At 43.4% G+C, this 19,823-nt stretch overlaps 1 protein-coding gene across 1 annotated transcript in view; it reads left to right on the plus strand.

Moving 5' to 3' along the window:
- The window catches only part of pcloa (piccolo presynaptic cytomatrix protein a), a 568,528-nt gene that overhangs the window by 367,522 nt on the left and 181,183 nt on the right, over nt 1-19,823 (plus strand). The window contains exon 14 of the mRNA XM_043713231.1: nt 8,738-8,946. Coding sequence (XP_043569166.1) covers nt 8,738-8,946 — 209 coding nt within the window. The remainder of the gene's footprint in view (nt 1-8,737; nt 8,947-19,823) is intronic.

The following is a 19,823-nucleotide window of genomic DNA, read 5'->3' on the forward strand; positions in this document are numbered from 1 at the left end:
AAGTGGTTGAACTGAGAACATGGCTCTGAAGAACTCCTGCAAAGAGTCTCAAGAGCAAAGTAACACCCAGTGGTGCAGTGATAGGTTCCCTACCTTTGAAATAGGAGGCCTGAATTCTTACCCCACCTATGACAAAAGTGTGCAATAACATCTCTGAAAAGGTTAATTAAAAAGTAGCTAGAACCATAATAAACTTATGGCACACAAAGAAGCCATTCAGCCTGCTTCAATAAACTAACCTCTCATTCTCATCCTTCTTGCCAGTTCCTGGACTGTAGTCTTACAGGTACTAGTGCTTCAGGAACAGATCGGTGTTTCTTTTAAATGCATTCCCCTTTTAGTTGAAGGGTCAATAACAAGGGGCACAATTTTCAGCTGAAAGACAGAAGGTTTAAACAGGATTTGAGTACAAAAGAACAAAAGAGAATTACAGCACAGGAACAGGCCCTTTGGCCCTCTAAGCCTATACTGATCATCATACCTTAAGTAAACTAAAAAGCAAATCTTCTGCTCTTATTCAGTCCATATCCTTCTATTCCCTCCTTATGTAACTATCTAGTTGCCTCTTCAATGTCACCAACGTGCCTGCTATGACCACCTTTTCTGGCAGTATATTCCAGGTTCCTACCACTCTCTGTGTGAAAATTTCCTTCGCACATCTCCATTAAATTTTCCCCCTTTCATTTTGATCCTTGTCCTCTTGTAATTGAAACTTCAACCCTGGGAAAAAGCCTTTGATTATCCATCCTATCTACTCCTTTCATAATTGTGTAGATCTCTGTCAGGTCTTTCTAGTGAAAACAATCCTGGTCTTTCTAACCTGTCCTCATAGGCCAATGCCCTGAGACCAGGAAACTTCCTGGTGAACCTTCTCTGCAGTCTCTCCAAAGCTTCCACAGCCATCTGGTCGTGTGGCAACCAAAACTACACACAATACTCCAAGAGTTTTATATAACTGCAACACGGTTTGCCAACTCTTAATCCATGTCCCAGCCAATGAAAGCAAGCATTCCATCTGTATTCTCATCACCTTGGCCACCTTGTTGCCACTTTTAGGAAACTGTGAACCTGCTGCCCAGATCCATCTGAATGTTAATATTCCCAAGGGTTCTGCCATTTACAGTATAATTCACACCAAAATTTGATCGTCCAAAGTGCATCACCTCGCATTTGTCTGGATTAAACTCCATCTGCCACTTTTGTACCTAAGTTGCCAATCTGTCTACATCCTGTCGTATCCTTTCACAATCGTCAGCATTCTCAGTAACTCTATCAGTTTTTGCATCATCAGCAAACTTACTAATCAGACCACCCACATTTTCCTTCATATCATTTATATGTAACTCAAACAACAAAGGATCTAAAACTGATCCCTGTGGAACACCAACACTTACCGGTCTCCATTCTGAAAAACACCCTTTCACCACTACCCTCTGCCTTCTGTGACCAAAACAGTTTTGTTTCCATCTACCAGCCCACCCCGAATCACATGTGGGAAAAATGTTTTCACCCAGAGGTTAGTGACAGTCCAGAATGTCCTGTCTGGGAGGGTAGTGAGGGTATGGGGTGCCCTGTCTGGGAGGGTAGTGAGGGTCTGGAATGTCCTGTCTGGGAGGGTAGTGAGGGTCTGGAATGCCCTGTCTGGGAGGGTAGCGGGAGTCTGGAATGCCGTCTGGGAGGGTAGTGGGGGTCTGGAATGCCCTGTCTGGGAGGGTAGTGGGGGTCTGGAATGCCCTGTCTGGGTGGGTAGTGGTAGTCTGGAATGCCATCTGGAAGGATAGTGGAAGTCTGGAATGCCATGTCTTGGAGGGTAGTGGGGGTCTGGAATGCCGTCTGGGAGGGTAGTGAAGTCTGGAATGCCCTACCTAGGAGAGTGGTGGGAGTCTGGAATGCCCTATCTGGGAGGGTAGTGGGAGTCTGGAATGCCCTATCTAGGTGGGTAGTGTGAGTATGAAATGCCCTACCTGGGAGGGTAGTGGGGATCTGGGATGCCCTGCCTGGGAGGGTAGTGGGAGTCTGGGATGCCCTGTCTGGAATGCCCTGTCTGGGAGGGTAGTGGGAGTCTGGGATGCCCTGTCTGGGAAGGTAGTGGGGGTCCGGATGGTCCTGTCTGGGAGGGTAGTGGGAGTCTGGTATGCCCTGTCTGGAATGCCCTGTCTGGGAGGGTAGTGGGAATCTGGGATGCCCTGTCTGGGAGGATAGTGGGGGTCTGGATGGTCCTGTCTGGGCGGGTAGTGGGGGTCTGGATGGTCCTGTCTGGGAGGGTAGTTGTGGCCGGAAACCTCACAACCTTTAAAAGGTACTTGGATAAACACTTAACATATCACCATATTGAAGATAAACACTGTAAATCAGAAACAAAAGCAGAAATTGCTGGAAAAACTCAGCAGGTCTGGCAGCATCTGTGGAGTAGAGTAGTGTTGGAAAAGCACAGCAGTTCAGGCAGCATCCAAGCAGCAGTAAAATCGATGTTTCGGGCAAAAGCCCTTCATCAGAAATACAGGGAGAGTGCCTGAAGGTGGAGAGATAAATGAGAGCAGGGTGAGGGTGGACAGACCTCTTCATTTCCAACTGCTGCCGGGACATTAACCGCCTCAACCTGTCTACCCCATTCCCCCACTCCAACCTCTCACCCTCACAACATGCAGCCCTCCAAACCCTCTGCTCCAATCCCAAACTCACCATCAAGCCAGCAGATAAAGGGGATGCAGTGGTAGTCTGGCGCACTGGCCACTACACTGCTGAAGCCAGATGTCAACTTGAGGACACCCCTTCCTACCGCCCTCTCGACCATGACCCCACCCCCCCATCACCAAACCATCATCTCCCAGACCATACAGACCAAAGGGGTAGCCATGGGCACCCACATGGGCCCCAGCTAAGCCTGTCTCTTTGTTGGCTACGTAGAACAGACCATCTTCCATAGCTACACCAGCACCATGGTGGGAAAGTTGCGGGAGAAGGTACTGAGGAAAAGGATCTATTTATGTTTAGAAAAGAATGGGCTTAGCAGGGATAGGCAACATGGTTTTGTACGGGGAAGATCATACCTTACCAACTTAATAGAGTTCTTTGAGGAGGTGACCAAGTTGTTAGGTGCAGGAAGGGCTGTGATGTCATATACAAGTAAGGCGTTTGATAAGATTCCCCATGGTAGACTAATGGAGAAAGTGCAGTCACATGGTGTGCAGGGTGTTCCAACTTGGTGGATAAAGAACTGGTTGAGCAGCAGGAGACGGAGAGTAGTAGTTGAAGGGAACTTCTTGAAATGGAGAAAGGTGACCAGTGGTGTTCCACAGGGGTCAGTATTGGGGCCACTGTTGTTTGTAATATACATAAATGATCTGGAAGAGGGCACTGTTTGTATGATCAGCAAGTTTGCAGATGACACAAAGATTGGTGGAGTAGCAGAAAGCATAAGGGACTGTCAGAGAATACAGGAGGATATAGATAGACTGTAGGGTTGGGTGGAAAAGTGACAGATGGCTTTCAATCGAGACAAATGTGAGGTGATGCATTTAGGCAAGACTAATTCTAGAGCGAATTATACAATGAACAGAAGAGCCTTGGGAATAGTTGATGGGCAGAGAGATCTGGGAGTGCAGGTCCATTGTACCCTGAAGGTTGCTGCACAGTTGGATAGAGTGGGCAAGAATGCATATAGTATGCTTGCCTTCATTGGATGGGGTATTGAGTGTAAGAGTTGGCAAGTCATGATAAAATTGTATATGACATTGGTTCGGCTGCATTTAGAATACTGTGCACGGTTCTGGGCGCCACATTACCAAAAGGATGTGGACGCTTTGGAGAGGGTGCAGAGAAGGTTTATGAGGATGTTGCCTGGTATGGAAGGTGCTAGCTATGAAGAGGGATTTAGTAGGTTAGGTTTATTTTCATTAGAAAAATAGAGATTGAGGGAAGACCTGATTGAGGTTTACAAAATCATGAAGGGTATAGACAGGGTGGATAGAGACAAGCTTTTTCCCAGGGTGAAGGACTCAATAATGAGAGGTCACGCTTTCAAGGTGAGAGGTGGAAAGTTTAAGGAGGATACACATGGCAAGTACTTCACACAGAGGGTGGTGGGCATCTGGAACGCATTGCCAGCAAGGGTAATAGAAGCAAGCACGGTAGATTCACTTAAGACACGTCTGGACTGATGCATGAGTAGATGGGGAGCAGAGGGATTCAGATGCTTAGGAATTGACCGACAGTTTTAGACAGTACATTTGGATCAGCTCAGGCTTGGAGGGCCGAAGGGCCTGTTCCTGGGCTGTAAATTTTCTTTGTTCTTTGTACTTTGTGGGATTGATGTAGATTTCGATTAGACTTTAGTTGGTGCAGACGCGATGGGCCAAATGGCCTCTTCTGTATTAGGTGATTTTACGATTCCATGAGTTAAGGGTTTCTACCTCAACCAGAGCACCCACCACATTCTGAGTGAAAATATTTTTCCTCATGTCCCCTCAAAATCTTCAACTAATCACCCTTAAACTCTGCCCTCTGGTAATTGACCTCACCATGATGGGCAACAAGTATTACCTACCCACTCCAATCAAACCCCTCATTGATGATTCAATTAGATTAGATTCTCGGCCCAACAAGTCCACACCGACCCACGAAAGAGTAACCCCCCAGAACAATTCTCCTACCCTATATTTACTCCTGAATAATGCACTTAATGCCATGGGCAATTTAGCATGGCTAATTCACCTAACCTGCATATCTTTGGATTGTGGGAGGAAACCGGAGCACCTGGAGAAAACCCACGTAGACACAGGAAGAATGTGCAAACTCCACACACAGTCACCCAAGGTGGGAATCGAACTGGTCCCTGGCGCTGTGAGGCAGCAGTGCTAACCACTGAGCCACCATGCCACCCTACACTGAATTCAACTTCCACCACCTGCCGTAACAGGATTTGAACCCAGGTCCCCAGAAACATTAGCTGGGTCTCGGGATTAACAGTCCAGTGGTAATACCATACGGCCATTGCCTCCCCTCTAATTATTTTGTATAGCTCAATATCAATACCCCTGGCTTCCACTGTGCTAAGGAAAACGACCTCAACCTATCAAAGTTTCCACATAACATTCTTGCAAATCTCCTGATATTCTCTCCAGACACTCATATTCTTACTGTAAAGTGGTGACTGGAACTGCACACAGAACTCCAGCAGTGGCCAAACTAGCGTCTTATATAAATCCAGCAACACACCTCAGTTCTTGTGTTCAATAGCTTGTCCACTGAAGGAAAACATCCTATGTATCTTCTTTACTGCTTTATCTACCTGTCCTGCCACCTTCAAAGACTTATGAACATATGCTCCAAGGTCTCTTATTTCCTCTCCCTATGCAATAATATTGCATTGATTGTGTATTCCCTTGCTTTGTTTGTGCTCTCCAAATGCATAACCCCACACTTCACTAAATAGAATTTTATTTGTCGCTTTTGTTCACTCAACCAAACCATTGATAACATCCTGCAGTTGACAGAATCCTACTTTATCATCTCAATCAACTACCAGGCCAATTTTTGTGTCATCTACAAATTTCCTAATCCCACCTACCACATTTAAGTCTAAATTACTTATGTATGTCACAAACAGCAAGGGACTCAACACTGAGCCATGTGGAGCACCACTGGAAACCAGATTCCATCCTCAAAAATAAGTCAACTATTCCCTCTCTTTCTTGTCACTAATTCATCACATTCCCTTGTGTCCCATAGACTTTAATGTTTCTGACCAGTCTGCCATGTTGGACCTTGTCAAATGTCTTATTAAAATTCATATAAACAGCATTTACTGTATTATCCTTATCTGATTTTCCTCAACAACTTCAATTAAATTAATATGACATGCCTTCCCTTATCAAAACAATGCTAGCTCTGAATAATCCAGGCCTTTCTGAATGTGTTTATTCCATCACGAGGTCAGATGATTGGCTGATAATTATTTGACCTATCACGTTCATTCTTTTTGAATGTCCAGTGCAAGTGCTTCCAACCATTTCTTGATATCATTTGTCTCTTTCTAAGAAGCTTAAATACTCTCACTTGTGCTTTGATCAGGACCTAGATTGTGTTCTTGGTGTGTGAAGATACACCACCTTCTGGCAGGACATCACAAGCTGAGTCCAATCCAGACCAGCAGCTTGAACCCCTAAAAAGGAAATATTTTGTAGTTGAAAATGTTCACCAATCAGTCCCTTTGCCTACATCACCAGAGTTGAATAAGAATGAGGAGAGGGGAGAGAGCGGACTATCAAACTCCTCCATGCCCTGGTTTGCATAAAACACAAGTTCCAAGTGTACAATACCAAATACATGCAAAGGAACTGCCTTCGTACAGTATCTGCAATTCCAAATGGGTTGACTACTCAAGGCTATTTGGGAATGTTCTGTGAATAGTTTTGAGGTCAGTGTCTGCTACTTTTGTAATGGGGATATTGTCACTGATAAATTATCAATTAAGATATTGGTAAATTATTGAAACTGTGAAAAGGTCTGGAGACATCAGCCATGTTTATTCCCCTGCCAGGGTCACCTGTGGTCTGAGTGCTTCTTGCTGTGGTTCTGTTCGCCGAGCTGGAAGTTTTTGTTGCAAACGTTTCGTCCCCTGGCTAGGCGACATCATCAGTGCTTGGGAGCCTCCTGCGAAGCGCTTCTTTGATGTTTCCTCCGGTGTTTATAGTGGTCTGTCCCTGCCGCTTCCAGTTGTCAGTTTCAGCTGTCCACTGTAGTGGTTGGTATATTGGGTCCAGGTCGATGTGTTTGTTGATGGAGTTTGTGGATGAATGCCATGCCTCTAGGAATTCCCTGGCTGTTCTCTGTCTGGCTTGCCCTATGATAGTAGTGTTGTCCCAGTCGAATTAAATGCCTAAAACTAGGGGGCATGCATTCAAGGTGAGAGGGGGAAAGCTCAAAGGAGATAGAATCATAAAATCCTTAACAGTGTGCAAACAGGCCATTTGGCCCAACAAGTCCAATCTGACCCTCCAAAGAGTAACCCACCCAGACCCTATTATTCTACATTTACCTCAGACTAATGCACCTAACTTACACATCCCTGAACACAATGGGCAATTTAGTACGGCTAATTGCCCTAACCTGCACATCTTTGGATTGTAGGAGGAAACCAGAGCACCCAGAGGAAAGTCACGCAGACACGGGGAGAATGTGCAAACTCCAGTCAGACAGTCACCCGAGGCTGGAATCAAACCCAGATCCTTGGTGCTGTGAGGCAGCAGTGCTAACCACTGAGCCAGAGAGTGGTAGGAGTCTGGAATGCACTGTTAGAGGTGGTGGTGGAGGCAGATAGGGCATTTAAGAAACTTTTACATCGGCACATGAATATGCAAGGAATGGAGGGATATGGACCAAGGGCAGGCAGAGGGAATTAGTTTAATTTGGCATTGTGTTCGGTGCAACATCATTGGCTGTACTGTTCTAGGTTCTATATTATATGGACGAGTTAGACCGAAGGGTCTGTTTCTATGCTGTATAACTCTATGACTCTAATATCCTTGAGCTCAGATTCAGCTTTCAGCCTTGAACTTATTAGTTTTTCTTTTATGTTTCTCCTCCATGCTCTCCCTGCATTGATATTAACTCTTCCTCCTTGCAGTCTCCGACACATTAATATCGTGTATGACACAATTTACTTGACCTCTTCAAATTCTAGCCTCCATATTACTTCCCCTCATATTGAGCTCTGCAGCCATTTCCCTCTCACTCAGACAGGTCCAGGGCTCCCTTGGTATGATGTAACTCAGTTGCCAGCATTCCGGAGGAAACATCAAAGAAGCGCTTCGCAGGAGGCTCCCAAGCACTGATGATGTCGCCTAGCCAGGGGACGAAACGTTTGCAACAAAAACTTCCAGCTCGGCGAACAGAACCACAGCAACGAGCACCCGAGCTACAAATCTTCACACAAACTTTGAGTGCTTCTATGTAGAATATATTTGTTTAACATGTAGGATCTGGCAGGTAGCACACAAATTATACTCCAAGAGCAGGGCCCAAACATTCCTTGAAAACCTCAGCAATACCCCAAATGCACCCATCCACACCGTCAGTCCCTCATACACTTTCTTTTCCCCAACCGCCACAAACTTGCAGACATAATCTTCCTCCTTCTCTCAGTTCCTAGTAGCGACCTTGTATAAGCTTTCACCAGCAAAGACTGTGGTTGGCAAGTGTGAGCACAAATAATGATAATGTTCCATGGAATCTCTGCCTTTCCAGGATTCCTGATTTAGAACATTTTCACTGAACCCTGCCCAGCTCCTTCAAAACATTGAGCTCAATAAGTTCATGGAGAAAGTTATTACCATTAATTCTGATAAACAATGTCCTATTAATGATTGGAACTAATTAGAGTTACATGAAAACATTATAACCATGTGTTCTTGTCTATGGCCTCAAGGTTTATCAGCACTAAGCTATTTGTATTTAATTGTTTCCAAGCACTTTATTACATGTTTAAAGAACAGTGGCATCAGTTTACATTGAAATTCATGTGCAGCTTGAGATCATTAGGAAATGTTACTTGATGTGCAGAGCTAACCCTATTCAAATATTATTCGTATTCCTTCAATTAATACCTTCAGCTAAAAAAAATTGGAATTGTTACACTTGTGTGTTTTATCAATAACTGAATCTACAGTAGGATCAGTATCATCCAATTTGTGTTTTATTGCTGGTCTTCTTTATAAAGTGTTGATTGTTTTCTCAGGAGAAAAGCAAAAGTCCCCAGGAGTTGACCCAAAACAGCTGGCTGCAGAACTACAGAAGGTGTCCCAAGAGGCACCCTCTGTCATTACTTCAGCCACAGAGAAAGGAGCCCACAGCCATTCAGGAACCACATCAGCCACTTCGAGTGCTGCCCCCAGCCCTGCACAACCAGGTTCACCTGCAGTTAGCAAAAAACGACACAGCAGCAAGGTGAGCAGATGCCTTTAAACATTAGTTTAAACATCACTAATACTAAAAGTATAGCATGCTAGTGGACTGATTGAATTCAATGAAATATTGAATAAGTAAAAATATTTATAAGTTTTACATTTAGAAGGAAGGGTTTCCTAAAGTGACAAGTTTGGTAATTAATTAAAGGAATATGTTTTATTTCAGCAAAGGTTTCCTAAGGCATATTGAATTGTTACAGCCCACTTGGGAAAGTAGCAGATTCTCAAATCCTATGACTCCTGGGATCACCTCAAAGGTTAATGATTTAGTTAAATTCCACAAAGTTCTCAGTTATCTGCCTGATGGAATCGGGTTAACAGAAAGCATGACCAGATTCCTGTACTTAACAAGAACCACTATATACTACAGATCAATTCTAACCATAGGGAAAATGAAATTATGAACTAACAACTTATAATTGAACTAGTTAAAACTCTAGCCCCTTTTTTAAACCCCTACTTGCACATAGGGGCAGTCACTGACAAACTGGTGTTATGGGTAGAGGTAAACTCTGGATAAACACTTCAGTAGCACCATTCCACAGGGTTTAATGGGATGCTCCTTTTGCTTCCCATGACCTTTTATTCTTCAGTCTCCTTTCTACAAGTGTTTTTCGTTTCTTCACAGGAGGCACAGAACAAATGCAACACCACTTGTAATGTATTTGACTTACTGGTTAAAGGCAACAGCTTATAGAACTGGTGGGACACTCCACATACTTTTACTGCAGAGAGATAGAAACACAAAATCTGCTCTTCTAGTAGGCCGAAAGCTTCCCAGCAGCCTCTGCTGTAAGCCCCCAAGCTCTTCACCTGCCCAGGAACAAATCAGAGAACTGTCATCAGGATGATGACTTCAAACATCCACAACATTCAACTATCACAAATCAATCAGCAAGATGTTGTTACCTGAATCCCACTCTGTGTGCACTCACCAGTACCATGCCATCCTATCTCTCCTTCCTCACTACTAACAAACCAGCAAGGTAAACAAAATTTACAATGTGGTCCAGCAACTTGTTTGAAAAAGCACAGTAATTCCTTCCACAGTTTTTGATTTCAAACTAATTTTTTTTTTCCATTTCAGTGTACAACTAAACTAAACAAAGCACAATCAGCTTGTTTTTACACAATTTACTGTTCAGATGTTAAAGAACTAAAACTCACATGGAATAATAGAATCCCTACAATGTGGAAACACATCATTCAGCCCAACAAGTCCACACCAACCCTCCAAAGAGTAACCCACCCAGGACCATTCCCCTGCCCTATATTTACCCCTAACTAATGCACCTAACCATACATCCCTGAACACTATGGGCAATTTAGCACAGCAAATTCACCTAACCTGCACATCTTTAGATTATAGGAGGAAACCAGAGCATCCAGAGGAAACCCACGTAGACACAGGGGAAATGTGCAAACTCCACACATAAGTCGCCCAAAGTGGGAACCGAACCCAAGTCCCTGACACTGTGAGGTGGCATTGCTAACCATTGAGCCACCGTGCTGCCCCTAACTGTGCCATTCACAGCAGCGGAGATGAGAGTTATAGAATCAAAGAATGCTGACAGCATAGAAAAAGGCCAATCAGCTTATTCTGGCCCGAATGCCCATCTGCAGGAACAATTCACTAAGGGCCACTCAACTATATATTTCTTCTTTGTTTTCAGATAATAATTCAATTCTCCTTTGTGAACCTTTAGTCGAACCTTCTTCCACTACATTCTCAGGCAGCATGTTCAAATTTGAACCATTCTCTGCATAAAATATTTTCTCCTCATGATATCGCACTTGTCTTTCCAGTTCATGTTGTGATTGAATTTGTCGATCCCAGATATAAACCTAGCTTGTTGGATTATGTTTGTTTTGGTTTGGTTTTAACAAGCAATCTCTCACTAAAACAAACACACACAATGTTGCAGATTATGAATTATCTATAAAAAAGAAGTTTATTAACCAAAAGAAATGAAGATAAAATGGAATAAATTAAGCTACGTTCTTTTAACACAAGTGCCGAATATAACACAAATGCAGAAGGAAAGTATAATCCAATTAATCCTAAAGCACTCCTTTACAAGTTCCAAAAACTCTTATCCCTTGTATAATGCGCAAAAGCAACCCTCTTAGAGAGAAACACCTTTTGTGATACCTTAGTTTTAGATTTAGGTTTTATTATCACGTGTACTCAAGTATGGAATATAAGAGTACAGAAAAGTGTGCAATGTCACCACACATGGCACCATTTTAAGTACAGAAGTATGTAGAAACCTTAATTATAGAGATAGAAAAATAAAGAAATAAGTTAAAAAGTTCAGTACCACAGTCTTCTCAGTATAAAAGTGGAAAAATAAAGAAATCAATTTTAAAAAGTCAAATATTACAGTCCTTTCTTAAGTTGTGGACCTGACAGCGCTCCAAGCTGGGCTTTCCTCAAGCGGGCTTGCTCTCCCCAGTACTGGGCATGCTTTCACCACGTTGGGCTAAGACCTGCCCCTGTTCACCAGCTGCCTTCGCCGCTGACCTCCATTGGCATGCCAGGCTTGGCTGCCACTCGCAAGACTTTGTCCCCGAGCGCTGCTGACCGTAGCTGCTGTCTTCCTTTGTGACTGGTCACTGCTGCCACCATCTTTCAATGCCGCCATTCTTCACCACAGACAGCATCCGGGCTCATACAGGGCCCCAGCTGCTGCTACGCTCCATTGCCGCATTAGCCACCTCATTGCAGAGTCCCACTCTGGTGCTGTTCCAGACATGCAGTAGATGAGTAGACTAAGAAAAAATAAATAATTAAGAGAAAGAGAGGAAAGAAAAGTGAGAAAAGAAGAAGAAAGAAAAGTGATCAGGGTGGACAAGCTCTGCTCAGGAGCCCTACTCTGCTGCCATCTTGAAAGAGCCAGTGAAGATACAGCACAGTGAGGTTCCCTGAGGTACTCACCTTAACGGAAAGTGTTAATTTAATCCCTCTAGGTCTCTGTACCTTCTCACCAATTGTAGAGGTTGTTGGAAAACATTGCTTGTGTGGGATGGATCTATGAGAATGCTGGAAGCCTTTCCTTTACAGTGGGCCTGGTAGTTTCTTCCTGGAGCTGTCATGCATCTGAGTTTAAACATACTTAGATTGAAGTAACTTCTTCTGATTTGGGACAATCACTTGTTCATTACTTAGACAATTTAGATTTACTATATTCTCCCCTTCATAGTGGCATTGCTCTATTCAAGGTCTTCACAGAATGTGCGAAACAAAATAAGATTACAAAGGGTCTGTGCCACGAAGCTATGGTTTTCCCCAAGCTGAAAAGAAATTTAAAAATTCTAAAGCATAATGATTTACCTTGCTAAGTTGTAAAACATCCTAATTTAAACAAAAGCCAATTAGTGCTATAAAAGTAGCTCTCTGCGACTGTTTTAAGTTATTATGGCAGCATAGACACTCAGAAGTTAATTATTAACCAGATATACAGAAAACCCACATGTCGCTCAATCAAACTTAAAATTGATGATTTTTAAAATACAAAAATAATCACACAGTCTATATCACATCACTCCATTCTTCCATGAACAGAAATAATTTCTCCTTCTCTACTTTGGACAGACCATGCATGAATTGAATTGACTTGAATTTATTGTCATATGTACCAAGGCACAGTGAAAAGCTTTGTCTTGCAGCGATACAGGCAGATCACAGAGTTAAATAGCATAGATAAGTAAATAAAGGTAAACAGCAGCAAAAACAAAGACACAGGTACAGGCGAATGTTAAGAGTTTGTGAGTCCATTCAGTATTCTAACAGCAGTAGGGTAGAAACTGTTTCAAAACCGGCTGGTGCATGTGTTCAGGCTTCTGTACCTTCTCCCCGATGGTAGAGGTTGTAGAAGAACATTGCCAGGGTGGGATGGATCTTTGAGAATGCTGGCGGCCTTTCCTTGACAACGGGCCTGGAGGACGCATTCTATAGATGGGAGGTTGGCCTTTGTGATTGTCCGGGCCGAGTTCACCACTCTCTGTAACAGTGTCTGATCTTGGATGGTACAGTTGCCATGCCAGGTAGTGATACATCCAGACAGAATGCTCTTGATGGCGCACATACAAAGTTGGCAAGGGTATTCACTATCATGCCAAGTTTCCTCAGCTTCCTGAGGAAGAAGAGACATTGTTGGGCCTTTGTAACGAGTGTGTCCACATGAAGAGTCCAAGAAAGCTTGTTGTGGATGACCATCCCCAGGAGCTTGACACTCTCCACTCGTTCCACCTCTGTGTTGTTAAAGTGTAGGGGAGCATGAGTAACATCCTGCCGAAAGTCAGTAATGAGTTCCTTGGTTTTGCCGGCATTAAGAGCTAGGTAGTTTTCAGTGCACCATTTTTTCCAGGTCTTCCATCTCCCGTCTGTAGTCTGTTTCGTCACTATCTGAGATTCGATTGACTATGGTGGTGTCATCAGCGAACTTGTAAATGGCATTAGTCTGGTCTTTGGTGACACAGTCATGGGTATACAGTGAGTACAGTAAGGGGCTGAGTACGCACCCCTGGGGGGCTCCCGTATTGAGTGTGGTGAGGATGACGTATTGTCCCCAATCTTCACTGATTGTGGCCTGTGGGTCAGGAAACTGAGGATCCAGTTGCAGAGAGTGGGGCAACTGTCGTCAATGAGTAGATTCTTATGTAGATGTTCTTGGTGTCAAGATGTTCTAGGGAGGAGTGAAGGGCAAGTGATATGGCATCTAATCTGGATCTGTTGGTCCAATAGGCAAATTGGAGTGGGTCAAGAGTAGTGGGGAGGCTGGAGTTGATTAATGCCATGACCAGCCTTTCAAAGCACTTCATGACCACCGAAGTTAAGGCCACTGGGCGGTAGTCATTGATACATGCTGCATGAGCCCTCTTAGTTACAGGGATGATGTTGGCCCTCTTGAAACAGGCAGGGACAGTGACCTGCTGCAGGGACAGGTTGAAGATGTCCGAGAAAATCTCTGACAGTTGATCTGCACATGCTCTGAGTGCACAGCCTGGTACTCCGTCTGGTCCCATCGCTTTCGTTAGATTCGCACAAAAGAAAACCGGTCTGACCTCTGATGCAGTGACTGTTGGGATAGGTTTGTCAGGACTTGTCAGAATAGGTGTTACCTCTCCGCTGAAATTCTGCTCAAAGCGAGCATAGAAGAAGTTGAGATGATCTGGGAGGGATGTGTCATTATCTGCTATCTTGCACTGTTTCTTTTTTTAGAATCTGTGATATCATTCAGTCCTTGCTCTCGTCATTGGGTGTCTGTGTGGGTCTCTAGTTTGGATCGGTATTGCTCCATGGCTTTCTTAATGGCTCTGCAAAGGTCATACTTGGATTCCTTATATTTGAGTGGGTCTCCTGATCTGAAGGCCTCAGGCTTGGTTTTTAACAGGTTCTGTATGTCCTGATTCATCCAGGGTTTCCTGTTACGGAACATCTGGATTGACTCCCTCGGTATGCAATCCTCCACACACTTGCTAATAAAGTCTGTGACGGTGGTGGCTTACTCGTCCAAGGTACCTGTGGCCTGTTTGAACATGGCCAAATAGCCGATTCCAGACAGCACTGGAGTTGATCCTCTGCCTCCTCCGACCAGCACTGGACCTGTATCTGCGAGGGGATCTCCTGCTTGAGCTTTTGCCTGTAAGCCGGGAGAAGAAACATGGCTTTGTGGTTGGAGTTCCTGAAATAAGGGGGATAGAGTGGTAGGCACCTTGCACAGTGGTTTAGCAGTGGTCTAAAATGTTCAGGCCCCTGGTGGGGCAGGTAATATGCTGGTGGTACTTGGGCAACACCTTCCTTAGATTGGCCTGATTGAAGTTGCCAGTTACAATAAACAAGTGCCTCAGGGTGTTCAATCTCCAGGGTGTTAGTGATGGAGTACAGCACATCCAGAGCTTCCTCAACCTTTAATTGTGGCGGTATGTACACAGCAGTTAATATAGCAGCAGTAGATTCCCATGGTAGACAGAAGGGACGGCATTTGATGGTGAGGAATTCAAGGTTTGGGGAGCAATGGCTGCCCAGGGATTCCTGAAGAAGGGCTTATGCCCGAAACGTCGATTCTCCTGCTCCTTTGATGCTGCCTGACCTGCTGCGCTTTTCCAGCAACACATTTTTAACCAGGGTTGTAACGTCCATGCACCACAAGTTGTTGATTAAAAAGCAAACCCCTCCACCCTTTGCCTTACCCAAGGACACTGTAAGGTCCAATATGATGGACCGCATAATTTTGAATAGTTTGATCTGGTAGGGGGATTGAATTCCAGAGCCATGTTGTCATGTTGCAACTATACACAACGCTAGTGCGCTGCAACTGGAATATTGTGTACAGTTCTGGTCACCCATTACAGGAAGGATGTGGAAGTATTAGAAAAGGTGCAGAGGAGATTTACCAGGATGTTGCCTGGTCTGGAGGGAAAGTCTTATGAGGAAAGGCTGAGAGACGTGGGTCTGTTCTCATTGGAAAAAAGAAGGCTAAGAGGGGATTTGACATACAAGATGATCAGAGGATTTGATAGGGTAGACAATGAAAGTCTTTATCCTAAGATGATGACATCAGATTGTACGAGGGGACATAACTACAAATTGAGGGGTGATAGATTTAAGACAGATGTCAGAGGCAGGTTCTTTACTCAGAGAGTGGTAAGGGTGTGGAATGGCCTACCTGCCAATGTAGTTAACTCAGCCACATTAGGGAGATTTAAACAATCCTTGGATAAGCTCATGGATGATGATGTGTAGGGAATGGTCTTAGATTAGTTCACAGGTCAGCGCAACATCGAGGGCTGAAGGGCATTTTGGCACTGTATTGTTCTATGTTCTAAATCTCTTGTCTGTCTTCTCTTCTCCACGAAGAGCAGCCCCTGCTTCTCCAATCTACCTTTGCAACTGAATTTTGTCACTCATAAACCATTCTCATGAAATTTCTCACTCTGAAATTGGAGAATTACAGCCTGAACTGTGAGAAATTGTTAGTGGAGAGAAAGGAAACAGCAGAGAAATTGAACAACTTTGTTTTCAGAGAAAACACAGAGATCTTCCCAAAGATCTTTTGCAAAGGAAAAACTGAAATAAATTAGTGTTCATAAAGTAGTGCTAGAGAAATTAATGGGACTGAGATGGGACATATTAAAGGAGATGGCCGTGGAAATAATGAAGACATTGATTGCCATTTTCCAAAATGCTCTAGGTTCGGGAATAGTCCCGGCATATTGGAGTGTAGAAAAATTTAAAAGAGGGAGAGAGAAAAATGGAAATTACAGACTGATTAGTCTGCATTCAATCATCTGCTGAATTCAAGAAATCCATCAACATGGACACACTAAGTCACATCCACAAATTGTAACCTTTTATGTGCATAGATGTCTTCAGTCCTAGGTACATATTTTCTTGACTTGGGCTGCTTAACCTTATCCTAGCCTGACTGTGCCTGGTACTGCTTCCACAATTCCTTATCAGTATCTGTGTTTTCCCTCTGGATTATGTACCTGTCCATGAATTATGCCTAGAAATGCGCAAAAGGAATCCTCTGTCTTCTGATTCCCAAGGCTTCTCTGGAAAGTTCTGCTGATGCCAGCACTTATTCTATGCAAGGTTGGCCTGGACAATTCTGTTAACTGTGAAGATAGAAATCCTGATTTAATTCTCACAGTAACTCGTATTTAACTCTTACTTAACTAACATCAGCAGAAGGGAAAATATTGTGAAGAACATGATAACAGCACTTAAAATGTAAACATTATTACACAAAGTCACTTTGGATTTATGAAAAGGAAATTGTGTTTGACAAAGTTTTTTGAAGTTGTGCTGGCAGAATAGATAAGAGAAAATCAGTGGGTGTGTTGTATTTGGATTTTCAGGAAGTTTTTGATAAAGATCCTTATATGAGGGTATTGTGCAAGATTTAATCACATGGAATTGGTGGTAATAGACATATGAATTGACAGTTGGTTAGCAGACAGAAAACAGTAGCAATAAGAGGACTTTTTTTCAGAGTAGAAGACATTGACAAGTGGGGTCAGTGTTTGGGCCCCAGCAGTTCTCAATATATATCAATGACTTGGATGATGGAAACAAATGTAATATTTCCAAGTTTGCTGATGATACAAAATTAAATGGGAATATAGGTGATGAAGAGAACATAGGGGCTTCAGGACAATTTTGACAAATCGAGTGAATCGGCCAATATATGGTGTCTGAAGTATAACAATGATAAGTATGAAGTTATCTACTTCCATAGGAAAACTAAAAATGGCAGAGTATATTTAAATGGGGATACATTGAGAAATGTTGATGTCCAAAAGGAACTTGGGAGTCCTTATACCGGTCACAGAAAGCAAGCATGCAGATGAAGCAAGCAATGGGGAAAGTAAATGATATGTTGCCATTCATTGCAAGAGTGTTTGAATAAAGGAGCAAGGATGTCTTACTGCATCTAAAGAGGGCCTTGGTGAGACCACACCTGGAGTATTGTTTGCAGATTTAATCTCTTTACTCAAGGAACAGGTTGAGCGAGATTGCCATTGATCGAATGTTCACCAGTCTGATCCCTGGGATGGAACATTTGTCATATCAGGAGTGATTGGGTTGACTGGACAGCACAGCAACAGGCCCTTTGGTCCAGAGGCCCTGCGTTAACACATGATGGCTTTCTAAACTAAAAGCCTTTTGCCTCCAAGCCGTCCATATCTTTCTATTCCCTGCCTATTCATGTATCTGTCAAGATGCCTCTTAAACATTGCTATTGTATCCCCCTGCACCACCTCCTCTGGCAGCACCTTCCAGGCACTTACCACCCTCTGTGTAAAACTTTTGCCTCTCAGATCTCCTTTAAACTTAGCCTCTTTTACATTCAACTTCTATCCGCTAATAATTTACATTTCAACCTTGGGAAAATGACTCAAACTATCCATTCTGTCCAAGCTTCTCATAATGTTATACATTTCTATCAGGCCACCCCTCATCATTCAATGTTCACATGAAAACAATCCAGGTTTGTGTCATCTCAATCACAGCTGACACCCTCCAAACCAGGCAACATCCTGGTAAACCATTTCTGTACCCTTTCATAAGCCTCCAGATCCTTCTGGTAGTGTGGTGATCTGAACTGTAAAAAATATTCAAAATTTGGCCTATCTAAATTTCTATACAGCAGTAACATGATTTGCTGATTTTTATACTATACATTCTGACCAATGAAGGGAAGCATCTCACATGCCTTCTTGACCACCTTAATCACTTGTGTTGCCACTTTCAGGGAATTGTAGACTTAGATCCCTCTGTCTGGATTAGAGTCATAGAGTCATAGAAATATACAGCATGGAAACAGACCCTTCGGTCCAACTCGCCCATACTGACCAGATATCCCAACCCAATCTAGTCCCACCTGCCAGCACCCAGCCCATATCCCTCCAAACCCTTCCTATTCATATACCCATCCAGATGCTGATCTTGTATTCTTTAAGGACTTTGTTTTCAGTTTCCTAAACCTGACTTAAGCCTCCTTTTTCTTTTCTCTTGTCATCCAAGGCTCCTGAATCTTGCCATCATGTTCCTTCATTTTCACAGGAACATTCTGGTTCTGAACTCTATCAACTGGCCTTTAAACGATTTCTACATGCCTGATGTGGTTTTATCCTCAAACAGCTACCCCCAATCCACATTCCCCAGTTCCTGCCTAATATCATGGTAGTTAGGCTGCCTGCAGTTTAATACTTTCACCCAAGTACTACTCTTTTCCTTATCCATAAATAACCTAAAACTTACAGAATAATGGTCACTGTTCCTGAAATGCACCACCACTGAAACTTCAATCATCTAGATGGGCTCATTCTCCAAATTCAAGTTAATTATGGCCCCTGTAGTTGGATTAAATAGTTTGAATATTTATATCTTGTTTCAAAAAATGTCCTGGACATACTTAACAAACTTCCCCTCCACCTAAGCCCCTCGCACTAAGTGAGACCCAGCCAATGGAGGGGAAATTAAAACTGACCACCACAACAACCCTGTTGCATTTATATTTCTCCATAATCTGAATACAAATCTGTTCCTCTATCTCCTGCTAGCTCTTGAGAGGCTATAGTAAAATCCCATCAAAGCGTTTGCACCCTTCCTATTCCTGAGCCGTTCTCATATGGCCTTGCTGGATGAGCCATCCAAGGTGTCCTCCCTCACTAATGCTGTGATATTCTCCTTAATCAGTAATGCCACTGCCACCCCTTTTACATCCCTCCATATCTCATCTGAAATCTCTAAATCCAACAATGTTAAGCTGCCAATCTTTTTCCTCTCTCAACCAAGTCTCCATAATAGCTACAATGTCATGGTCCTATGTATTAATCCAAGCTCTAGGTTCATCTATCTTATCTATTGTACTCCTTGCATTAAAGCAAATGCACATCAGACCGCCAGTCCTGCCTTGTTTAGTAATCTCTTCCTGTCTGTTCTTCCTCTTAGCCTTACTGGTCTTAGTTTCTGACTCTTCCTTGGTCATTTTACTTGCTGATTTACTGCTCTAATTGCTGTACTCACTGTCACACTTGTTTAAATCATAGAACACAGAACATTACAGCGCAGTACAGGCCCTTCGGCCCTCAATGTTGCGCCGCCCTGTCAAACTAATCTGAAGCCCATCCCACCTACACTGTTCTATGTACGTCCATATGCCTGTCCAATGACGACTTAAATGCACTTCAACTTGGCAAATCTACTGCCGTTGCAGGCAAAGCATTCCATACCCTTACTACTCTCTGAGTAAAGAAACTACCTCTGACATCTGTCTTATACCTATCTCCCCTCACTTTAAAGTTGTGTCCCCTCGTGTTTGCCGTCCCCATACTTGGAAAAAG

The sequence above is a fragment of the Chiloscyllium plagiosum genome, chromosome 23, assembly GCF_004010195.1.
Source record: "Chiloscyllium plagiosum isolate BGI_BamShark_2017 chromosome 23, ASM401019v2, whole genome shotgun sequence".
In the NCBI taxonomy this organism is placed as follows: domain Eukaryota; kingdom Metazoa; phylum Chordata; class Chondrichthyes; order Orectolobiformes; family Hemiscylliidae; genus Chiloscyllium; species Chiloscyllium plagiosum.